Raw genomic sequence first — 26,385 nt, 5'->3', positions numbered from 1 at the left:
AGATACTTGTTTTTGTATGGACATCTGTTTATATCCCATTGCAACATAATAAAATATGTTTGTTCTTATTTACATTACAGATATGTGGTCTTTTTATAATTTATTTTAAAGGTAATCCATTGCAGTAATGAGAAAACTGTTAATAGTGCTATAAAGCTTTATTTCTTTGCGCAAATGTGAAGAAAAACATGTTTAATTGCCCTGTAAGAGCAAAAGCCAGGATCAAAATCTGCATCTTGATTCATGCTGATTAAAGCAGTGCATTCATTGTGGCAATTTGCACCTGTCTCTCATCTCATTGCTGAATTGGCTGAAGCAACAGTGAGCATATGCCACCAATCATAAAAGGACTTATGTACCACTTGGTTTTCCATTTCAAGTGTTGGTATCAAAGGGCAAACAAACAAGACCGACATCACTAATCTGCTGCCTGGTATTGTTTATTAAGGCTGAAGAATTAATTTCCTGTTTATTTCAATCCATTATTATAATTGACTTTTTTTTTCACAGACATTGAGCTTAGAAGTGGCATGCTATACCTTTGACTGAATGATGTTAGAAGAATCAATATCCTCTTGGCCCTCTGGGAAGAATGTTAATTAGAGCTCGGCAGCGTCTCATACAGCCTCACAATAACAGAATCTGCTATGCCAGGGACAGGCACCTCTCATGATGCCCCAGTATTGTTAATATTACTCAATGGTTGTAAACACAGCCATGTGCCCAGTGGGGACAGAGCCAATAGCCATAACGAAAGCAAATTACCATACAGGATTGTTTGTCTTCAGCAGTTCTAGGTGGCTATTTTGCATATCAGATTGGTATCAGGTCTTAAAATATATATAAATAAATGAAAGTAAACTTAACTTAAAAGTAAACATCATTCATATTATTGTTTTTTTTTTTTTTTTCGGTTATTAAAGGGTCTGTACCTTTTTTAAATTTATTTTTGTCAAGATAAATAAAAATGAGACAGCAATAATATATATAGATATTAATTTTACATAGCATTTTCTCTGGTAACTAATCGGGTAAACTAATACACATAGAAGCTGACAGGGTCTCCTTTTTCCACAAATCAGGAACATTGTTACTAGGAATTATGAGAAACAACTTCCTGACGCTATCACAGACACTTGATTCTCTGCCATGATGCATTTTTAATGGTAACTAAAACAAATACTAAGTAGAGTTTGGAGATGATGTCATGAACAACTTCATGACACTCTTCCGAGACAGTTGTTTCTGTGTCATGGTGCAATATCATGGCAGACTGAGTGGGTGGGGCTAAAAGTTCAATCTAAAACATGTTCTTGACCATGGAAGTATAATAAATCTAACTCATAGTTTGAGGTACAGGCCCTATGTTTAGAAATAGATGAGAGCTGTCATCACATCCCCATATCATACTGCCTTTTGTTGTGGAGTTCAAATTGTCTGTAATCCTGCACGCTTCTCTTTGTAAACATATATATATTTAAAGTACTGTAGGCCCACAAGTATACAACACTAAAAAAATCTAATAAAATTATTAATAAATACGCCCATAATGATGACTGAAAAGAGCTGAGTCAGAATAGGATTTCTCTACTGGGAAATAATGGGGGAATCTGCATTGGAAATAGACCTGAAGCCCTAACAATGTCCTGGTGATCCATCCATTACAAGCTGTTGCTGGTGTGGGTACAGTTGTAATAATCACTACTATTTATAGACCAGGCTCCATTAAATCAGGCATAGGCTATTCTGAGCCAGCAAGTTCCTCAAATGCAACTGTTTCCTCTTCTGAGAATAGAATACAAAGCAATAAATCAGAATTATCCATAAAAATCAAATTTGATTTAATTTAATGTTTCATGGAGCAGTATCCAGAAACACCTGAACAAGTCAGCACTCTACAGACAGCCCATGTAATTGATAATAACCAAACTAGGTTATAGACTTTCTAAAATAACATTGTTTTGAAATGTAAAATATAAATAGGCTTAGCATAGGCAAAAAGCATAGGCTATCCTAATATTTATCTCCTCAAGTTAAATGGCAGAAGAAATTAACATTCTGGACTGTATAAATAGGGTGACCAGATGTCCCTATTTACCTGAGACCCAGTTTTGAGTCCTGGGTCTCATGTCCCAGCAGATTTATGCAAAACTAGTGATTTGTCCCAGTTTTATAAAAGACATGTCCCAGATGTCTCTATTTTGACCAATTTGAGCTGAATCAGGTCTAAACCAGAACTAAAACAAGACTAAACCAGGAATACATCAGGTCTAAATAAGGACTAAAATAGGACTTTAGGACTAAGTTTAGACCAATCTGATCTCCACCAACAGTAAAGAGGAGTATAAAATGTAAAAGAAATCAATTTTTGCAAGTCAAAATCAACAGAAATCCCTAAGATTATGACTGACACAAAAATCCATAATGTTACACGCTCTTTTTCCAATTTTACTTATAGCAGCCATCCCAACCAGAGAGTGTCCCAGTTTTGAACTCTGAAAATCTAGTCACCTTATGCAGTGTTGGGAAGGTTAGTTTTAAAATGTATTCCCCTACAGATTACAGATTACAGATTACATACCCCAAAATGTAGTTTGTAACATAATCCATTAAATTACTTAAAGTGAGTAACGTCATCTGAATACTTTGGATTAAGTGTATTGTTATGCTTTTTAAAACTAGTCCTGATAGTCCTGGTTTAGAATATAAAATATACAGAATACAGTTACTCATAATTTGTACTCGTAACGCCGGTACATGTAATTCGTTACTCCCCAACACTGACCTTATATATAAAGAATACAGTCTGTGGTCTGGGGTGATTAGGACTGCTTAACATACAACTTTTGTTAAACACTTGATCTAGTCTTATGCATATTTGTCCCGTTTATGCATCAGTTAACACACATCGTGAAATTTGTTACTTTGCGTGTATTTTGCTAATCTGGCTAATTGGCTAAACATGCTAATTTCTCTTCTAAACTAAAGGGACACGATCGACTGAGCTAACTGGGACTTTGCTAAATGCTAGGGAGACCAGAATTGCAAAATAAAAAACTGGGACGTACCCTTTTTTTGGTGGTTAGTAATAATAAAATTGTGAAAGGAGCGCGTAATTAAAGAAAATTGTTCTACAGAGACCATTCATGACTAACATGTGAGTCAATATAGTTACATTTTCTTTGTGTTTTGGTTGTTTTTGAACAGCTTTTCTGTATTTTATCTAAACAGATGGCAATTTACTATTGGCAGGGATCAGATTGGTCAAAAATAGGGACACCTGGGATGTTTCTTGTATAAAACTGGGACAAATCACTGGTTTTGGTTAAATCTGCCGGGACAGGGGACACAGGGCTCAAAACTGGGGCACGTCTAGTCACCCTACTAAATGCTAATGTTATTTTAGACTTTTTTTTTAGCACAGTTAGTGTCAATAATGATAGTGAAGTTACTAGATTTAGCTTAGTTTTAATGCTAACTAAATGGCTACTAGCTAGATTACAGATTAGACTGGGCTAGACAACAACATGCTAATAAAACCATCCATTATAATTTAATTGTATAGATAGGCTAGGGTGACCAATTTATCAAATGACAATTTATGATCCTCTTTACTGCTGGTGGGTATCAGATTAGTCAAAAATTGTGATAGTCCTGTTTTAGTCCTTTTCTAGCTCTGATTTAGTACTGGTTTAGACCTGGTTTGGATCATATTGGTCAAAAATAGCAATACCTGGGACATTTCTTGTACAAAACTGGGACAAATCACTGTTTTTGGTTAAATTTGCAGGGACAGGGGACACAGGGCTCAAAACTGGGACTGTCCCGGGTAAATAGGGACATTTGGTCACCCTAAGATCGGCTTTTCTGTAGTTACTGTGCCTTGTGATAACAGAAATGCATATAATTACAAACTGATAAACTGATGGCCTGCAGTTACAATATTGCAGGCTATCTGAGGCTACTCTCGGTCAATGTCCCTTATAAATAACATTTATTTGGAGTAATAAAGAAGTACAGAACGGTTTCTCATACATAATTCATCTGAAATGAAACCTTTATTACAACGGACCTATTTTTCTTTCACAGAACCCAAGTTACCAGATTGCATTGTCTGATAAAATGTGATTTTATGGATACCCTCCGGAGGTCCAGCTCATATTCACTGCCCCCCTGACCCATAATGCATGAGATAAGCACTGCTCTAGATTCTGAGGAGCAAGGCAAACAGGTGAGTGGTGTCTGGTGAGTACTATTGTGTAATGATGGGCCTACTGTCTGTCAGTCAGGCCATAGCAAACAGAGCTGTTCACATTTTTATATACTCAATTGTCCCATAGCTCATGAATTAAAAGCACCCAGATTCAGTTTGGAAATTGCCAATGCTGATTGCTCGAACTGGAGTCAGCGGTTTTTCTTCATCCTTGGGGTAACTTTGATAGACATTTTACAGCAAACAACTGACAGCACATATGGAAAAACAGCAGTGCAAACCAGAGTCATGGCCGTGTGCTAAGTTGATGGGAGATATCAACAAGGCAACATCTGAATAATTTATGCTTTAGTGCGTTTATTTGGGAAATATATCTAATTGCGATTTTTCTCACAAGCATTGCAGTTTATATTAGATTTGTGATTTATAAAGGTAAAATTTGGAGAATTGATTGAAATATGGAACTGACAAACCAATAATAGAATCATGTGTAGTTCAAAACAATTTGCTTATTGCATCTCTTCAAACTGCAATTTTGATTTGCAAATAAAAGCAAAAGACATACAATAGCAGTAGATTTAAAATCCAGATAATTGTCTAATTTTGTTGTAATTTATATCATAACTTCTAATGTAGCATAATGTACTGCAATAAAGAAGATAAATGAGACATTCTAACAAAATAAATAACTGCATTTAAAAGTGCAATAATATGTAACTTTTCTGGTATGCTTGTCTCCATAGAGATGTTATAGTTTGCCTGGATTGTTACATAGTCTGGAGGTCAGATCTGTAGAGAGGCAAGCCCACTCACTGTAAGAATACATGAGATATAGTTTTTAAATGATAAAATGTTTGTAATTGAATAAATGCTGGATATAATATTTATTTAATGTCATGCTGTGGAACATTTCAAAGCAATAATATCTCCACTGAGACCCTCATCAGAAAAGTTATAATGCAATAATCATATGCATGACTAACATCTAAATTAAACCTCTGCTTGACATTTTGTTTTGATTATGAAATGCGCGATCCATAAGGTACTTAATGGTCTATCTCCCTGATCAGATCTGCGGATCATTAGGAGCTTGCACTTATTTATATCCATTAAAGGAAATTGGTCCGGTGGCGTCATCCTGGAAGAAATGAAACTGGGAGCGCCTGTAACCGGATAACCTGGGTGCTTGTGCTCACCACTCTCTCATCTCCTCACAAGTGCTCGGCTTAATTAAAGTTTCCGAGGAAGATGCCGGCGATGATGATGATACAAGAGGCCTGCGTAGCGATATGCTCCAGTGATACCCCCTCATGTACAGTAGTAGACCATGGCTACTGGACTTAATGTAAATTTAATCTGCAAAAGTGACAAGTCTTTAATTATTAAGTGATCTGTAGTATCACTAGGGATGTCCGTCTTATAAACATATAGGTTTACACAGGATAACGTCATGAAATGTTGCAAAATCCTTTAGGAGAAACAGTATATACATTCAGTTAGTAACGAAAACATGCAATTTCCCATTTGTCCTTGCATTATTCTTACTTGTGTGTTGTTCAGGTCTACCCAATTGTTTGTTAATGAACGGCCTTTTGGAAAACTGCCAAAAAATATTTTCAACTTTTGTCTCCAGCTGCAGTCTTCCCAGTGATATGAACCCTGGACACAAAATTCTTGTTTTAAAAATGAGTGGTGATAAACTTTGGCCAAGTTTTTAGGGGCTACTACAGCAAAACAAACCATTACATGCTATGACAGGTGTTGACTTTCCAAACTAGTTATTTTGCCCCCCAACTGAGTATCCCAGTACAACAAATGCCCCTGCAAGACTAACTAAAATAATAGTCGAAAAAACAAGTTGAAATTGATTTTTTTAACTGTAATAACTTAAGGTGCTTGTGACAGGTTAGTAGTATGGGCACTCACAATACTAATGTTATATCTGTATGTTATATGTTGTATCTGTGTTATCCCTCAGTCATTCAGGTATGTTTCATAGCTATTACTTAATATTTGGCTTTTGTTTTATTTTTTGGATGAAGTTGTGAAAATGCCACTTAACCTATGTTAAAACTATGATCCATATTAACCACAGGTACTATCCTACGAAACCAAGTAATAATTAGAAAAACATGAAAACCTGTCATATGCACTTTAAAGCCATGTCTATCACAATGATGCAGTCTTAAGTCTTAAGTGTCTACAAACCAGTGCATTTGAGATGGTGAACTAAAAAGAAAAAGATTTGTTGTAAGGAAAAATGAGCAGTGTGTTGCATGGTTTCTGCTCTTTGATATACCCAGTTACTCGCTATTATGAGCAAACTTCCACTACTAAATGAGTGAGACACTGAGAAAAACACTGACACGTCTTTAAAGAAAATGAGTTGACAGTAGTTTTATATAGAAGAAGTTATTTAGAAAGAAAGAAAATGCTGTGTTACAATTGAACATTACACCAATTCTCAGACTTCCCACTGGCACTGATAGCAAAAAGAGACAAATCTTGGTAATAGAGCTGGCGAGGAAAACAATCTCTCATATTGATTGATTCAGATTTATTTACTTTTCAAAATCTATATAAATAGCTTTCAGTATGGATTTCATGAGATTAACCACTGTTTCACAAATCGTGTTTCAGAGGGTCAGTATGTGGGTCTGCCTGATTTAGAGTTAATTTCTTCCACCTTGTTGTTCTCCTTTGGATCATATCTTGCTTTAAACTATAGTGGGAATGATGTAGTCCTCTTTTAGTCCTGGTTGAGCCCTATATTAGCCAAATTTGTGGTATTTGATATAAAAAAAATTGAGAGCCACTGAAATAAACAATATAGACTTTCATTGCCTTTTTTCACAGAAATTATTGAAATTTCCTTCAAAGTCTGACTTCTGTTCCAAGCCACATGCTTTTATTGACAAAGAATTGGCTGTAAACGTCCCTCATTAAAAACACCGAAGCTGATCATTGACTAAATCATTGATGCAATCACATACGTTCCAGTTTAGTAATCTACCTTGACAATTTTTTAATACTATGAATGATTTAAAAACGATGGTTTTACGACTGATGGAAACAATATAGTGGAAAAGCCATTAAGTGTCAGAAGTTGAGAAGCGTTTAAACCCTTGTCTTTTCTGCAGGTGCGACAAAGCGTGGCGGAGCGCGTGAGTCTGTGACTGATGCCGATTGTAAGGTGACACTGTGTTCTCTACGGGGAAGTCCATCTCTCCACCTGTCCCCAGACACACCACAGCCTCCACAAAAGCCAAGAAGAGACATACAAGACTGCAGTTAGACAGAGCATCCCAGGAGAGGAGAGAGCAGTCACACTTCTGTCGGTGAGTAATTAACTGTGTATATATAAAGGGAAGTGGCTACTTTGAACATGTCTGATCATCATATTGTGTTTTTTGTTTTTTTGCAGGCATTGATCTGGAAGAAAATGGTAAGTTATTTTAGAAAATTGTGACTTTAGATTTCTTTCACCTATTGGATTACCTGCTTGGTGTGTTTGATCCGAGATGGGGCAATCCACTTAGCCTAGTTCCAGGTAAAGATCAGGTCAGGGTCCGGTAGTGTGGCTGCCACTAAATTGAGGTCCAAGGATTTGCCCTCCGGTCTCAAGTGACTGGTATGTTCTTCATCAACATTGGAGCATAGATGTTTGACTGTGATGTGTGACAGAAGTATAAATTGTTTTTAACAAACCCAAACATGAAACTTTTGTGTCAAAAATAGACAAAAAAAAGCATGTACCGTATGTTCATTGTGGATGTTTTTATTACACAGAAAGACATAGAGAAACATGCATCCTTACTGTGAGCAGGCTTGAGTGTCCACAAACCTGAGGGCTTCTTGCTTCTTATATCCATGGAAATGTAATTCCTTTAACTTTAATATTCCACACTATAAAAATGTATAAAATAAAAATTATCCATCTCCATAATATGCCCCCTCCAAAAAGACATTTGGTTGTACTGATACTGATGTAGTCACAACTGTCCTGGGGCAGATGGCTGCCAGTCAATGCCAATTTTCAATGTAGTGATACATGCCACTATCCCACAAATATACTTTTTGGATGTTTAAAAAAAATACCTTTTCTTATAACAAGCTGTGCTAATCCGGCCTGTGCCATACCACCTGGTGGAGTCCTCCCAGTGTGGGAGCTTATATCCTGTTTGTTTAATGAAGTGTACAATTAGACTGAAAAGGTCAGTGCTTCTACAAGCCTCAACCACATCTGTGCAGATCGTACATGACTACTTTTAGCCAATAACAAGCTAAAGCACTGTTACATTTGTATACAAGTCTAAACATCTGTCCATATATTTAGATATGCTCTCATCACATCATCCATTCTTTTGTTGTTTTTTTGTCATTGCCTTTGTGCCTGCTGTGAAGGGCTGTGGTGACTCACCCAGGGGACTTTGTCGAAAATGTTTTCACTCATTAGAAAAACATTAGTGCCGCGCGTGTAGTATTCACACTGGCACCAAAAGGAGACAGTGCCACTTCATTTGATATCATTGATTTGATTTGGTCCTCAGACTGTCTGATGAGGAGACGTAGATTTCAGTCTTACTCCGTTTCATGGTAACAGAGGTCTAAATTGAACCCTATTATATTCCGTGTTCGGAAACTGCAGATATGGGAGCCAGTTGTCACCTCATACGGTTACACTTTCATGCCCATGAGGAGTTTAATGAGAAAATACTGCCAGGAGACACTTTTGATACAATAAAAGCAGTAATGGCATTTCCTTAAAAAGCGGGGGATTGTGAGAGCCTAGATAATACTAACACCTTTTCAGGGATCAACCATATTAGGACCTTGCATAATTACACACAGTCCCAAAGCCTGAGTCCAATTAAAGGTGTTAAAATAAGTGTTAGGTGTGCACTCATTGAGCATTCTAACTTTAGGACAAATGCTAATTTTACATTTCACCATTTACTGTGTAGTTTATTGGGTTATTATTGGCTAATATTTCTTTTCAATGAGCTCACTTTGCTGGCTAATTGGGGGAAACTGATGTAACTTTCTTAAGCAGTTTTGTGACAGTCTATCTATGTTACAGAGAAACAGATCCAAAGCCACTTTCTCCTATAAAGCCATACATCTTTTGGTTCTCAGATAAACAATAAACACTACTGTTTTCTTGTATTTTATGTGTTTAAAAGCCTTATTCTTAGATTTTCTGCAAACACACACATGTTAAATTCCCATGATTTGTGAGGATATAACATTGACTTCATTCATTTTCTGCAGACTGATCAAACTAATTACTACTTCACTAGTACTTACCCAAAACCTAATCTTGTAGTTGATCTTATATTGAAGTATTTACCTTGTGGGGAACACAGCAGAAAGTCTCTATAGGCATATTATGTAAACTTGAATCCCCCTGAATATGATGTATGCCCACCTACACCACAGAGGCACACACATATTTATTGATTACTTAAAATATGGCTTATTAAAGAAAGGAAGAAAAAAAGTTATGTAAATCTGTGAAAAAATATTTCACAAATGAAAAAAGATCAGGATTTATTTAATTATTTATTTTATGAAGCTACAATAAATATGTGAAAACATTTAAATTAAAATTTTCTGAAAAATAGCTAACAATCTTTTAAATGTCAGAAATCTTATTAGCACAGGACACAGCATGACACTCAAAATCTTTCTCTATCCCAGTTCATCTAATGACTACTATGAAACTGTAACTTGGCACCTGACAGACACTGTGTTCCCACTATCACACTAGGGGTTATTCTTGAGAGTACACCTTGCCACAGTGCCAGGAAGTTCTGGATTCTGGAGTAAACAGACCCATCTCAATCCAACAGAAAAAAATACAAAACCCAGAAAGTCAGTCCCCCACTAGCCCAGCCTTATTACTTTCACTTGAGCACATTTTACCTGGAGAACAATTCCAGCTGCTTCCTGTCCCACTTGTTTAAATTGCCTGTGACAATGACAGCAGCTGGACTTGATTTACTGTACACTTGGAAGTACCCACACACAGTCGGGGCAGACCCTAATGTCTTGGCTAACATTGCAGCAGCCATTTCAGACAGCTATATTTCATATGCTGAAATTTTTATGAGAGGGGATTAAATGTATATCTGCTTCGGGTTTTTTCGTTTATGGAAATAATGTGGTTAGCAATATATTGGCTGTAAAGACTTGCTGCTGCAAATGAAAGATAATATTTTACGAGTTTGAAGTTCTGCAACACTTTGTCGCAATTGGTATGCTAAAAATAATAATAAGTATTGCTGAAATTGTATAGACACCTTACCTGATTTTTACTGTCTTAAAAACATGAAAAACACAACAATTTCATATATATGGTTTGCAGTTGTCTAAAGTTATTCCCCCCTAATGCATTTTGAGCGTCCTAATTATTCATTATCCCAATAATTCATTTTAATTATAAGCGCTTTTCACAACTTTCAGAAATCAGAGTTTTGCTATAAGGTTCAAGGCTCCGTGCTTGACAGTGTTATATTGTACAATTAAAATTCATTGTAAGTCTAATGGTAATATTACTTTGTCCCTGCAGGCTTACCGAGGCAGCGTGAAACCATACGTCAACTTCAACGCAAAACATGATGCTGAAATCCTGCATAAGGCCATGAAGGGAATCGGTCAGTGCTCCATGATGACCTTTATTCGCTCTACAAAATGAATGTCATACAAATGATTACTGAAGCTGTAGGCAGTTTCTAGAATATATCATACTGTAGGGTTGGGAGCATAGACTGTATAAAGAAGTGGACTGAGGGAGTGTAACATCACCCATAGCGTTTGGCGCCAGTCAAATGAAGCTCACAGAGGCTGGCAGTTACAGGAGCCGAGGTCCATGTTACGAAAAGGAATTTATTTATGGACAAAATAGTTTAATAAAAACACCAGGGTCATGTAGAGTGGGTTAATACGAACATTTTAAGACCAAAATGACGAGGCTCACTACCACAGTTACACAGAGAGAGGTGACAATTTTTCAGTGTTAAGTCAATTGAAGCCAGAGTTGATGAAGCCGGAAGCTTCTCCACGCTTCCTATATCGAAGGCTAGCGGACTAACCACGTTCATTTTTACATACAGTACAAACTATGCTTTGGAGATGTCAAAAGTTGTTGTCAGTCAACTAAGAAAAGTCTAATTTCTTCCTTCAAAGTTTGAACTGTGCTCCAAATCTCATGCATTTACTCACTGAGGATGGCCTGTAGTTTTCCATTAAAAAGACCCACGCATCATTGAATTTGAAATGACTGAATATGACTTGATTATATTATTATTATTATAAATATTGCACAGCCTCTTTATATTACACCAAACCATTATGTGACAAAATACTTTACGTTTGTTTTTCACCTTTTTAATTTAGTATCACTATAACACGTAGGAAAGCTTTTGACATGTTTTGGAAATCACTTGACATTTCCTGGAACCTAATTAAAAACATTTTATTCTCTTCACTAAAATGTCTGAAGAAAACTGTCTAAGAATCCTGAAACCTTAGATACTCATAATGATAGTGTACCTTTAATGTGTACCTTAGTGTTACCTTTAATGTGTTTTTAGATAGAACTAGCAACTGTTTTGAAAAATAAGGTCAGAGGATCACTGCCTTGAGCAAAAACATAACCATCTTTAATCTCATAAGATTTGACACTCTGCATTATTTATGTGTTTGTTTAGGGAGACTTTTTCCACTTTGAGAACAACCCATATAAATACTTAATCTACCATCTACTTTCTCCACGCCAAATGAAAACAGACATAATATTTAGCTAGATAGTTCTAATTAGCTTCTTCTAATTATTGTTAATCCGTCTCGTTTGGCATATCCTTTGGCAATACAATTATAAATCTTGTCATAGATGGACAAAAGGAGGGCTTGTTTAAGATTGTGACTTCACGGTAAAATGATGTAAACTGTACAGTCATAGAGGTCAGCCTGCCATTCAAAACTCTAGCAGACAGCTCATTACCATAATGCTACTCTTGCCTGTATTCTTAGCCTTTGCTCTAGTCTAAATGTAACCCAAAACCTCAAAAACAAATTTTGTTTGGAGGTTTGGCTCACATTTGTTAAGTGCACTGCTTCAGAAGTTGAGTAGATTTGATGTCAGTATTTAACAATGAAAAAGGTAATTTGGCAGTAACTTTGTAATAGTGAAGATGTTTAAAGGCACATTTCTTTTAATGTTTTAAAATCTTTTTATCCCAGTGTCATATTTATTGTACAGTTACTTGAATGTCTCTTTCAACTCTTTACCTGCATTCAACACTGCTTGCAGTGCTGACTAATAAAGCATTTAGGTAAAACAGAACAAAATAAAACAGCATATCAGTTTTTAATCTACCTTGATGCAGACCAACAGTTCTTGAATTAGGAATAATTTGTCTCTATCATGCAGCTCAAATTTGCAACATAACTGGAGCGGACCACCCACTATCAAAAATCATGTTTTTGTTTTTTGCAAGTTTTAGTATTTAAATAAATCTTGCAAATGCACATCATTGACATGTGAGCACAATGAACAGGTGCAGGGAATAATGAAGGCAGTAAAAGCCATACTAAAAGATTATATGTCACGTAGACTAGAGCATTGTCTGTTACTGCATTACTGTACATCAGCTGTCCAGGCAGGCTCTATAATCACGGATGCTAATTTGCATATCTACGACATAGCTCTTGTTTATTTTTATTGAAGCCATTCTCTCATGAGCTTTATCCTGCTCAAACGTATTGATTATTTGCTTATTGGCTCTAAGTCCATTAAGAAGCCTCATCTTTGGCTTAAGGGGTTGACATTTCATTAAGCTAAGCGGATAATTTATTGGCTAGCGCTCCTTTAGATTTTTCCATCTTCTGTGCAGGATGTGTTTGGCGTGTGGAAGCTATAATATTAACATATGGCGGTGCTTTGTGCTTGTTTGAATTCAGGCACGGATGAAGATGCCATCCTGATGCTGCTGACAGCGCGCAATAATGATCAGCGCCAGCAAATTAAGACGGCCTACAAAAAGGCATATGGAAAGGTAAGGACATCTCCCTGGAGTGTCGAGTAATTGTCATGATTAAACCAAGCATGTCTGCCTCTGAGTAGTTCGTACTATTTACCTAATGTCTCACTACTCTCTCTCTCTCTCTCCATTTCAGACTACTATCCTGTCTAAAAACATTTAGACAAGACAATACAAAAAATAACACCAGCTAGGATCTAATTAACGTATAAATGTCTATTGTAAAACATATTGGAGCATGCTAAACACCAAAACTTTGGAGTAGTTCATGACTGAGGACAGGTTAAAGGTTGTTTGACATGTCAAGTATGATATATTTTATTTATAGAGTGATATCAGTCTGGTTCCCACTCCCTCTGCCACGCCCTCAGCCAGAATCAAACATGTTTGCCCAATCAGATTTGTTTATTTCATAGATACATGTGAAACGAAGGAGCTCATTGGTCACCCATCACTTTGAACAAAATCACATCAATATGAACAGACCATACCTGTCCCTGATTGGCTAATCCACCTGTCAATCACATCCATCTAAGAGAGATCAGGGAGATAAACAGGGGAAACTCTGAAACTCATTCTGGTTTCTGATGGAAAATTGTGTCTCTTGCTACCGAAAACAAAAATGGTAAATATATTGAAATCTTATTATTTTTGATATTTTAAAATTGTGAATAAAATATAGCAATTTACATAGAAAGGTAATGAATTAATTGATAGCACTTCAAAAAAACGTATGCCCATCATTAAAGCCAGCTATCCTGAGTTGAGGTTGGCATCTAATTACATAAAATACACAGTAAACTGAGAAGTCCTGGTCTGAGTGGGATTACTCAGAGCTCATATTTCAAACCCTGATTGGTTCAACCTGCGTTTTGAATCAGAACTTTGTATAATGTAAACATGTCATCGCATTCAGTAATTCTAATTTTCTCTGAATGAATATTTGTGTGCACAGTGAGCTTCTTTCCTTCCCCTGCCATTCATCTGCTCTGTCAGGTTATTTTATGACCACCTGTGGATTGAAAGCACCAAGTTAATTTGCTTTCTGCTGAGGTTATTGAAAAGCGCTGGACCAAACGTAATTGTCACCAGAAGAATAAATGATGAGGTGGCATGAGAGGAGAAAGGACATCAGAGAATCACAAAGTGCCTCCTGAAATATCTTTGAATAATACAGGGCTTCGAGGAAAAAGGTAGACACTATTTTTATCGTATGCGATATATATTTATGTTCTTTCATACCAGGATCCATTTTTAAAAGTAGTACAGAAGATATGATAAAAATACAAATACCAATGTAGTATTTTAATGAATTAAATAAAAAAGAGTTGTACTGAAATGCTCTCTGAGTGGGCTTGCATCTCCACAAACCTGACTCTTACTTTTCTCCTGCTTGTTTTTATGGAAATATTGTTCCTTTGACTATAATCTTCCACAGTATGGCATAAAACATATCTCCTTGGACCATGTTCTGTAAGACTTTTATTATAACTTTCCATTTGCTACTTCCAGAAAGTTACATACTGTACCTTTAAAAAAAAAAAAAAAAAACCTTCATTAGTTTAAATTCTTGGTTTTGGAGTTGGTGGATTGATGAGTCATACAAAACATAAAGCTACTGCAGTGCATTTTATTATTTCTTATAAGCACATCTTAAACAGTGGAAATTATGTATTCTTCTGAAGTACATAATAGCTAGAAATGTGAATGTCAATGTTGTGCCCACACCGTTTGCTTCTTAGTGACTTCTCACTTCAAGATCAATATAAACACGCTACAGTGGCTTATTCATTTTGCTCTTTCCTTGCAAGGTGCTATAGCTGATTTTTACTGTTTTAAAAAAACACAACTTGTTAATTTTAAGCAGTTTGTTGTCATTACCCCCTTACCTTAAGTATTCCAAGCATCCTAATTGTTCACCTCAATATGTTTAGAAGCACTTGATCATAACTCTCACAGACCAATGCAGTTTTATCATGATGGTAATGCTAGAATGCTAGCACGCACTTCCTGATCATCAGTCAATAAATGTGCAAAAAATACAGTGGACATATTTAGACTTCAAAAGCTGCTTATACAATTTAGCTGTACTGGGTCAAGACCAGCTTTGCTCAAATTGCGGTAGAGGACCTTTAAACCAGTGCTTTATACTAATGGGGTGTACTGTCATTTACCATGTGACTACAGGACCTGGTGAGTGCCCTCAAATCTGAACTGGGCGGACTCTTCGAGGATCTTATAGTGGCTCTGATGACCCCACCCACTCTCTACGATGCTACTCTGCTGCACAAGGCCCTTAAGGTAAAAACAAAAAATGTGTTTTTGAGAAATGTTTGGTGACAGCTCCAACAATGTAAATTCAGATGTTTTCAGAACAGACAAATATTATGAACTGTAAACGCCCTTTCCAATTGTGTCTCTCAGACTATTCATGCAAGAGCAAACACAATAATTCATTTGATTCACAAAGTCTAATTGTACCAATGTGTTTTGGGCTGTTGTTGTCACAGCTTTTGACAGTGGTTACAAAAACCTTTGGCTGGAAATCTCGTAAATGTTTAGTGGAAATTAGATTTTTTTTCTTGGTACAAGATTGACTGTAGCTCCAAAATCAAATTTGAAAGAACACAATTAGCATTTTTTGAAAGACCACAATTTCCACTACAAACTACAAAATATCCTGTCTTATTTTGCTAAACCAAGTACTTTAGATCTGTACAAACTTTCAGAAATGTACTTTTTTTAGTTCATATTTCAGTCCTTTTGTCAGTTCTCATGGATGCATTTTAAATGTGAACTTTGCTCAGAATCCTATTATTAAAACATAAATCACAAGTCTAATTGTGCTCAATTTAATACAGTATATGTCCAAATCGTTAGCCCTATCTTATAAGGAAATATCTGAAGCACTGCTCACATTCATGTTTTCCATATGAAAATAGTGAATGATTGTCTGAGCTCACCAGTTTGTATATTGTGAATATTGTGAATCTCTGGCATTTTGTAATTACTTAAGTTGAATAAAATAAACTTGTATGCAGAGTCGTGTGACATTCTTCAATATATTGTGTATTACTTCTTTCTTATAAAGAAAAGAATATGAACATGGAGGGAGATTGCTGTGAGACCACATGATTCACCTGGATATTGTGTTTGTTTTCTCAGGGCGCTGGGACTAATGACGATGTGCTGATCGAAATCCTGGCCTCCAGAACTGCAGACGAAATCAAAGATATAATCAAAGTGTACAAGAAAGGTGACGTAGTGGAATGAGAAAAAACGATAAATAGTAGTTTGTGCCTTTCTGTGGGCTGTTTGCTGAAAGGCTGACTCATAGGCCTGCCATGATAACAAATTTTGAAATGCAATATATTGCTGAAGAAAATATAGACACAATAAACGATAATATTGAAACTAATTTACACCAACACAACAACCCTAACAAAGGATTATCCTTTTATATTACTATCCTAAATGTACAATTTTGTTTCAGTGTCCTGCATTATGCCAAATAGACTCCTGTTAGCTCTTAGCCACATCAGAATGTTGTTACCTCATCAAAACATATCTGGAGTTGTGTTTTGTTTCATTCACACATTTGAGAAATCCTGTATTATGAGTCTGTCTACATGTCAAAAGCTCAAAACACTCTATTCCACCTTGTGATGTCATTCAGTGATAGTTTAAAGTTAACAGCTGTTTGTAGCCTAGACTGAACTGGAATAAACTAGAATAACCTTAAATGATTGCCTTTTCAAAAAATATGTTTGCTTTACCGTTTATTCAGTTGAGATTGCCATAGAAAGTCTTAAATATGTATTAGGGCTGGCCCTCCCGCGACAAATAGTCTGTAGATACATTATTTATTTAAAATGTTGTTATTATTTCTTATTATGCTTGTTCTGGATTCAGTGTTTAAGCAAAACTATTATTAAGCATTTATTTTAATAAGACCAGGTATAACATTACATATCATGAAAAAAGAGAAAACATGCATATGTTGTTGACATTTTTCAATAAATATTTAGTTTGGCCCATGATTTAGTCCCAGTTTTTAATTTTGGCCCTCTGTGAATTTGAGTTTGACTCCCGTGGTCTACAGTATCTCCTGGTGCACCGAGAAGCACAGACATTTCAACAAGGCTAAAAGATGCATATCCAGTGCTGAAATTATACAGTGATTCTAGTGAAGGTGTAGAGTTGAAAAACAGAGTGGAGCGCTTCCTGTATTACCACATGTTGACAATGCAAGGTGAAACAGAGTGTTTTCAGTTTTAGAGAAGAAGACCACATAAGTATGCAGGATTTGTGTGTCAAATATTTGTGAATCAATGAAACAAAACACAACTCCAGGTATATTTTTCATGAGGATACAACATTATGACAAAGATTTTAAAAAAAAATAAGCAAGCATGATATAGGCCATTTATTCTAGTATCTGTAGATTGTATTTATAATGAGACATAGAAGTGACATTGTTCCATCTATTCCTTACAGAACAATAATTCAATATTGTAATTCGCAGTCATGTAGAATTATTGAGCCCCATTTCTGCAGGTATGATACAGTATGCTATGTGGACATGATAGACTTGGAAGCATATTTCTGCTGCAGCATTGGCCTTTTTTACATGCACGGGCCACAGCACAGTCTTCTCGGATTTCTAGTCTGGTGTACATTTTCCAGAGGGTTGTGGCTTTCAATGATGTCAGGGGATCGCCTTCAGAATATTCTAGTGGTCTGCCACAGATGTGACACGGAGTTCCTAAAGCATGGATCCAGTGGGTTGTTGTGGCATGTACTGATACTTTACAGTGGCATTCAGCTGGCGGGTTCTACATGTTTGTCTACAGCGGAATGGTCAGCAGTTACCATAGTGACACAAAGCACATATTAGCAAACACTGTGCAAATGTTTCTAGATTCTCTGCTCAGATTAAAGTCTAACTTGAGTAACAGCTCTTCAGGCAGAGCAGTGCCTACAGTTAGCAGGGATTGTTAATGACATCAGCTGTAAAGTATCAGCTGTATGAGTCTTCAGTTAAATAGCACTTTAAAGATGCACTACTGTGATTGAGGATTCGGTACCTGCTTGTCTCCATGGAGAAGTAATGACCGGAATGTTCCACATTAAACATATTTATCGGCATACAGAAAGGCAGGCACACGCAGGGTATATGTTATAAAGCAATGGAGAGGTGACCTTGCTCCCAGTAAGAATGTATGTTTTTCAAAGTGACTGATAAATTTAATGCCATACTATGGAACATTCCAGCCCAAGTATTAATATCTTCATGTACACAAGCAGGTTATGGCAGATTACACAGTGCAACATTAAAACAATAATACGCTGACATTTTGAGCCTTCACTATACATTATTACAGTTACTTATTGCTTTAGTATGATTGTAAATCTAACAAGCTTTGAGGTAAATAAGAAACAAAGAGCATATGTTATTTATTGACAACTCTAATTTGTTAATATCTCAAAGATTGTGATCAACTGATAATAGTTGTTTAAAATGAACAGAAAGCAATGGCCAATAAGGTCTGATGATATGTATTTTGGAAATTTCCCCTAAATTATATAATTTGTATTCAGTTCAAATTCTTGACCTTGTTTTACCACAAACTGGATAAGACAGCATTGTAGTCTGCAGTACCCTCTTTGGACTTAAGTGATCAAATAAAGCTTTATGCCTAAATACGCAAAAATAATATTCTTTGTGCATATTTAAGCATTTGACTGATCCAAACAAAATATCATTTTATGTTGGAGATTTAATCCTAACAGCTGATATGTCAGAAAGTGCAGATACTGACCTAATAAATACTAGCCAACCGGATATTTTGTTTTAATATGATTTTCCTTATCATGTGGAAATAGCTTTATTGTGCTATGTATACATATTACACCTTTGTCTCATGTGACCCATGGCATAAATGTTATTGCAGGAATCTTTCTAACATGTCAACCCTAAATTGAACCACTCCACAATGAAGGACTGAGGGCAAAGTAGGACATTTATTTGATCTCCTCCAAAGAGAAAGGCCATGTTGTCCTTTAACCCACTAATCAAATCTCCCCTGCCAAAGACCTTACAGCTAAAACAATACACATCTATTAGCTCTCTCTATACGTAATGAGCGGCAAGTGTAAACACCACGTGACTCTCCTCTCTTCTTTCTGTCCCTCCAGAGTTCAGCAACAAACTGGAGAAAGATATATGCGGTGACACGTCGGGACACTACCAGAAGCTCCTGGTGATCCTGCTGCAGGTAGACAGGGGATTTATGTTTCCCTTTCCTGATAATGAGAGCCCAGGTGAATCCATTACAAAGTCATGAGAGGTTCAGGTGTTTGCTGGGGCCAGGGACGCTACAATGCTTCTTCACATAGTCCACATAGAAATATAATCACACTGATGTATTCTTCTGGGGTGAAAGAGTTAAGCAGTCTCGGAGTTCACAGTTTCCATCCACACTAACCTACTTTTGCTCTGTTTGTCCTCCTGTCTGTCTGCCTGCCTCACCGCCTGACACCTCATTTGTGTGGGAGTGTAGGCGAGCAGGGAGGAAGATGTGGATGAAGGAAAAATTGAGAAAGATGCTAAGGTAAGTCAAAATGGTACAGCTTGATGCACCTCCACAAAGAGAATTATGTACAGTATCTAACATAGAAGTCTTATTTACTTTCTATTTACGAAATTCAATAACAAATAATACTCATTTTGCAGTCATATTTACACTTTAACCTTTAGTTTGATCATAAAAAATACAATAATTCTTGTTATTGTATATAAACGAACTGAATAGGTCCTGCCTTTGTCTTGTGAAGAAAAGAGAATTGTTCTTAGAACTGAAATTCCAGCAGGTTAAGGTATAATTGGTGTGCTGTTTTCAGTGGTATCGTCACACCTAGGTCAAGTGAAAGATCAAGTCAATCAAATGCTACAGTGAAGGTGAGTCGTGCAATCCACAATAGGGGTAGAATGGCCCATAATGAGTCTAGCATGTAAACAAGGGCAGTTTCAGGTTAAAACTCTTCCCTTTGGGGTAGTGTAAATCCTAGTGTCTCAGACCTATACCATCAAACTGAAATGGACAGGTGTCAAAACGTGTTGATTTCAAAAACTTTCACTTCAAAAGAGGGATTAACTAACTGGATTTAGTGATTAACAAATTGATTTAAATGAAGGTTCTTTGTGACACAGCCCTCACCCATTATCTGTGTTTGGGATTTTGTTTGGCTGCAATTGGTGGGCTGCAGGCCACTTCACTATTACTTAAATTATAAATCAGCACCTCCAAATCTTCAATGAGTGCTGTTTTTCTGAAAAAGAACAGAAGGTGGAGAAAAGACTTCCCATGTGGAGCAGATCCAAACACCTTACTTGTAGAGTGGCAGTAAGCAATGCTAGTGGCCTGTGTGTGTCAAGAACAACTAGTGATGGTAAAAAATAATCACAGATACAATTTATATATAGTGTTTTGTAAATGTCATATGCACTTACCAACTCCATTAGTCAGTCACTCCTCAGACATCCTGTGGTGGTAAGATGCTTCAAAAGCCACAGCTGCCCACAGTTAGAAAAACACACTGAAGCAGGCAAGGTTAGAGGATTAATGGCTCCAGCAACTAAGCTACTGCCACTAACTGATTAAAACCTAATTCTCTCTGCTTTATATTTTAAAGTATGGTCAACTAAACCATAGTAATTTATCGACTTCTTGTTCCCTGTTTTGCAGCATCCACACTGTTTTAATGGAATAAGAGAGACCTAAACCTAGCTCACTGATCAATAAGGATTACATCAGATAATCTACTATCACCAAATGTCAATAATGTTGCAATTGTAAAATTTGTTTTTACTTAAATTAAGAAAAAGGTCATAAAAATCAATAGAAAGGTTTGACGAATGAACCCCCACAAATCATCCTCCATGTAATCTAATAATAAATAAATAAGGCAATATTTTGTCAATTCGAAATCAGTGGAATTCTCACTTTTGTGATTTTTCTTTGGCATTGTAGACACAAAAGTGAGAAAAACAAAAGTTCCTTTGCTTTGCTTGGGCTCTGTACAAGCTCTTACATCAGCACTGTCATTGCTCCCAATAAGCCCTGTGCGCTAGTGTATGTGCACAGCTGCTGCACTGTCTCTCTGCCATTATAGGACTTGTACGCTGCCGGTGAGGGGAAGTTTGGCACAGATGAGGAAAAATTCATCAACATCCTTGGAAACCGCAGCCCCGAGCATCTGCTAAAAGGTAACTTGTCTACTGCCACGATTTAGTTTATAATTCCACCTCACACGGACGGGCTAATCCATGTATTATTTAGCAGAACAGCTTAGTTTCAAATACCAAGAACTGCCAAGCAAGGAGTGGGAAGTCATTTGGTGACTGCTGGCAGAGTGATGGGATCAACATGTTGCACCTGCTCGTTGCATTTCCTGGGGGTAGAAAACGCAGCTTGATCTTAATGGCCGCCAATCTGGAAGGTCTGGGTATATACTGTGGTTGTCATGTCGATGGATGGTATTGATTTTGGACATGAGATCAAACCCATGGCATTCTGAAAGCATAGTGTTCAGAGTGCACACCTGCTTCCATGGGACTCACGTGTCAGACATGTTACGTACATTAATACAGGTTGTTATGGGTACAGTTCACAAGGGCCATAACCTGGTTGGGCACACATGTTTATAGGTGATAGAAAGAGTCTAAAAGTACAAACCAACACTGATTGTTGAAGTCACTCATTCTGATCCAGTGCTGTGACATTGTTGGAAGACTTTATGTGACAGACGTGCATAAACGCTTATGGTGCAATTACCCACTGTGATAGAATAGCATTGTTTTTTTCTTATTTAAATGGGAACCAAATGAAAGCAGCGTTGAACCATTATCTCTGCGATCATAACATTTTTGTGACAAAAGAACGAGCCTTTTAGCAGCGAGCTCTGTTATGTCACCTTGTTGTCATTATGTTTGTTTGTGCGTGTATTTCTCTAGTCTTTGCCGCCTACAAGAAGATTGCCGGCTGTGATATTGAGGAGAGCATCGAAGGCGAGACCACAGGGAATTTGGAGAATTTGCTTCTTGCTGTTGGTAAGACTTTCTATTTAAGACAGTAATTTCCAAGACAAAAACACTATTATCTCACACTGTACAAGCTCTAGATATCAGTTCAGCATTATAGTATATGTTTAGAGCCAAATCTCTCTTGGTAATCAATCATCTTTTAACTGGTTCCCTTACAGTGAAATGCATCAAAAGTACTCCAGCCTTTTTTGCTGAAGTCCTGTATCACTCAATGAGGGTAAGTGTTTGCCTCTTAAAGTATAAGAAAATGTGTGTGTGCAATTTTATTACAACTAAAAATGACATTTCTCTCTAATTTGAAAAAATGTTTAAAGAATTTCAAAAGTTTCCAAAATAAATATAAGAAAAATCTAATAGAATTACATAGCAAATTTCACCCCAAAGATTTACACAACAGAGTGATATATCTGTGACCACTAGGAAATTTTAAAGATTTTACGACGTGACAAATTACTCCCAATCAGTCTGTGGGATAATTGGTCTATGTTTCAACATAGTCGTCAATAAAAAAGCAATTGGGTGCGACCAGAGCTGAAGACTGAAGTGTGTATGGCCCATTACCTTTAAAATTGACTTTTTAACATTTATTTCTAGCGTGCAGGAACTGATGATGACACCTTAATGCGGGTAATGGTGTCCAGAAGCGAAGTGGACATGCTGGACATCCGGGCAGCATTCAAGAAGAAGTACGGAGCATCCCTGTACACCACTATTCAGGTGTAGTACATTTATAGTAATGGAAATACTGCATTAGACAGGTTGGACTACTCATTTTACTAAAATATTGTGAACATAAATTATATTTAATATTTTACTACCTATTACCTATGTTTACATAAGATTTTTTTGATTGTAATATTACATTCTGGCTTTGCACATAATGTAAAATCAAAGTTTAATCCATCTGAAAAAATTAGCTTTTTGTAATTTTCAGTATTGAGGACGAAGGTAGAGGTATTCCATTTTAGAAGTCACTGCTACTTTCTGCATTTTTTGTACTTTTCGTCTCTATTTTTATCCACAAACTGCCACTTACAAAATTTTTACCACAGGCACTATCTTAACAAACCAGGTAATAATTAGAAAAAAAACATAAAACCTGTCATATACAATTTAAGATGTCAAATGTGCTAATGGGATCCTCGCAGCGACCAGTGATCTTTTGCACTCCAAATCTCCCAATAATCCAGTCACTCTCACCATCCGGGCGTGCTATGTTGAGCCTGCTTATGCGCTATTCATGGAAGTGCAGCACAGGAGTGGAGAATAATGATTTTCTTTAAATGCCTTGTTTATCGTAATGAGGCTGCTTTTCATAGGGTCCCATGTGTCTATTCTTCTGAGGCCAGATGTTCCTACAGTGCAGAAATACATTACCAGCCTTCAATAGCATTTCCCAATGGCCACAACAGATAAACAAGATAGAAAGTTAGAAAGGACACATAGGAGTAAATGGACTCGGTGTGGAAGTTAAACACAGTGATAGTTTATGGACAGTAACTGCGCCTACTGTCCTGAAATAAATATTTGCAAAGTTGAAAATAAAAATATATGACAGTAGTTGGTGAAAGGACAAAAAAAGATGCGACGGCGCTGTTAATGGTGTCTCATGACTGGCACCCAAGAATATATTTTATATATTGGAACATTGTGTTGCATAATGTGTTTTTCTTTTAGTACTGTAGGGAAGGATATTAGGAATTAAACTCTATCACTGTCCAAAAATAAGTTTTGTTAAATTCGTCATAAAATTCATTTGTAAGCATGTATATTGTATTAATATAAAGTAGTATAAAGTAGTACTTCTACATCTACAGTACTTCACAGCAAGCAGATGTCTAACAAACTGAGAGCCTTGAGGCCCTTTGCAGTTAGGACCTTCAACAGGTCCTAAGTGAGGTCCCTGAGGCCCAGAAACAGGAGGAGAACCAGGCCTCCCAGGAAGGTTTGCTGAAGCAAATCTGCAATCTGTCTCTGTCAGAGAGCTCCAGGACAAACTGGACCTACTGCAGAGAGAAAAGCAGGAGCTAGAAAGGCTCAGGCCAAACTAGATGTGGTGTAATTAGCCCCAACAAAGCCAGTAAATATTCGGTTTGAACCCTCCTTAAATAAAAAATAAAAAGTCTTATATAGTGTCTTCTATTGTGGTCAGACATGTTTTGGTAGCTAACTACTCTTACTTAACATGGAAATTGTGTGATTTGTACCATGTAGCATTAAGCCTACATAGCTGTCATTGATCCCATACATAAAACACACACGATAAGCCTCTCTAATATTCTCTACCTGGCACTCAAATCAGACATACTGTGGGTTATTTGCTTATAAACACAGTTTAATCCCACAGTAGTGTTTCCCTAATGTATGTAAATTATCATGCTGATTTTCTGTCATAATTGCACACACTGTATGTCAACACGCCGTAAAAAAAAAAAACATGTTTTGTGTTTACTGTTGCTTCTAGCTACTTTTGATGAATTCTACTTCACAATATGTTTTAATAATTAAACACCACATTATCTTTGACCCCGTACTTTTTAAATTATCAATCATGAGTTAGCCCATGGACGTGACAGTTTGCAACAAGAGACTTTTTTTTTTTTTCCATTTTTATTAATTTATTTTGAAACCAATTTGTGTGGACATTCTTTCGTATTTGCAGGAGGACACAGCGGGCGACTACCAGAAGGCTCTGCTGTACCTGTGCGGGGGCCAGGATTAATGGGCAGCTCTGAGCGATGACCCACCCGCAAACTGCTCCCAGACAAAGCTACTCCCAGATGAGGTTATCGATTTACAGTTGTTGATTCTTTATGACTTTAGCATGCTATCGATTGAATTAGTGTGAATTACCGTGGCTTGTCATTTTTGACTTATGGCGTTATCTTAGCTCAGAACCACGGCCCATAAGAGAAACCTATGTATTGATTAAACTGGTACCACTACTTGAATTTTAAGTGTTCATACTGTATTTAATGGAAGCCCAAATCCATAAAACGTTGGCTTGGAAGGTGTTGTTAAAAGGTGCATTAGTAACTTTTCTGTCTCCATGGATATGTTATTGCTAGAGCTTTCTATAGTATGTCATTAAACTTATCTTTCTCCATGGAGACAAGCCAAGTAACAGATAAGATCTATGGAGAGGCAAGTCCACTCAGAGTAAGACCATAACGTTTCCGAGCTATTTTTAGCTATAACATCACCTGTAATTGAATAAAAGAAATAAGTTAAATAAGTTTAATGCCATACTGTGAAATATTCTAGGCAAAGCAGTACATCTCCATGGAGACAAGGAGATGTTGGACCTCCACCAAAATGTTGCATAGTGCACCTTTAAATGTTAACAAAAAAGAATGACTTAAAAATGTTGTGTAAATCTAAAAAAAACAAAAAATATATTCATTTAAAATTGAAAGTGTCAGAAGCTTAGAAAAATACAATATTCATTTTAATCAACATAATAATACAAACATTCAAAATTGTCATGTTGAGAAATCAAGTCATTCTATTTTTTTAGAATTATGCCACAACCTTTTAGAATTGGGCTAATCCTCACTCTCATGTACGCTATGTGAAAAGTTGTTTACTTGTTTGCTCACTGTTTCTTGAGTTAAATGCAGCTTACAAAATACAATCCTCCCGATGAATAATTAAAAAGAGACATGCTACCACGACTCACACTCTCATTAATTCCCAATGACCAAAGCGCGTGGACATGTTGCGAAACATCTGTCAGTGATCAATAAGTAATGGGATACTAATAGACATTTGTTGACTATATAAAGACATCCCTTCAATGTCTCTCAATGTAAGAAGCGCTGGCCCTTAAATCGATAGACTGACGTGGAGGTTATTTAGAAGACGGTGCCCAGAAGGTGGCAGCAGATCTCACTACGAAGCCTTATGGGTAATTATATAGAGAGAAAAACTGCAAAAAAAAAAAACTTGTCTTTTGGATTAATTTGTTACTCAGGGGTGTACAATCCAAATATTTTAATAGGAAATGTAAACAAAAATGTATT

General features: G+C 36.6%; 1 protein-coding gene across 1 annotated transcript; it reads left to right on the top strand.

Moving 5' to 3' along the window:
* Positions 1 to 7,644: 7,644 nt before the first annotated feature.
* anxa5a (annexin A5a) lies at positions 7,645 to 25,143 on the top strand. The gene is made up of 12 exons (XM_020917611.2): positions 7,645 to 7,658; positions 10,785 to 10,869; positions 13,178 to 13,272; positions 15,445 to 15,558; positions 16,423 to 16,513; positions 19,456 to 19,535; positions 19,821 to 19,871; positions 21,433 to 21,526; positions 22,274 to 22,369; positions 22,522 to 22,580; positions 22,958 to 23,080; positions 25,026 to 25,143. The coding sequence occupies exons 1-12, from the start codon at positions 7,656 to 7,658 to the stop codon at positions 25,083 to 25,085; spliced, it is 951 nt and encodes a 316-aa protein (XP_020773270.2). The 5' UTR covers positions 7,645 to 7,655; the 3' UTR covers positions 25,086 to 25,143.
* Positions 25,144 to 26,385: the final 1,242 nt, after the last annotated feature.

Source organism: Boleophthalmus pectinirostris, unplaced genomic scaffold (assembly GCF_026225935.1).
Source record: "Boleophthalmus pectinirostris isolate CB_2022bp ecotype Guang Dong unplaced genomic scaffold, ASM2622593v1 HiC_scaffold_23, whole genome shotgun sequence".
NCBI classification, from domain to species: Eukaryota; Metazoa; Chordata; class Actinopteri; order Gobiiformes; family Gobiidae; genus Boleophthalmus; species Boleophthalmus pectinirostris.
The sequence above is the reverse complement of the archived record's forward strand: the minus strand, read 5'-3'. Positions and strand labels throughout refer to the sequence as shown.

Coding starts and splice junctions, on each gene's coding strand:
- anxa5a (XM_020917611.2), top strand. Junction 10,870..13,177: donor TAAGGCCATGAAGGGAATCG/GTCAGTGCTCCA, acceptor GTTTGAATTCAG/GCACGGATGAAGATGCCATC. Junction 19,536..19,820: donor TCCTGGTGATCCTGCTGCAG/GTAGACAGGGGA, acceptor GTGGGAGTGTAG/GCGAGCAGGGAGGAAGATGT.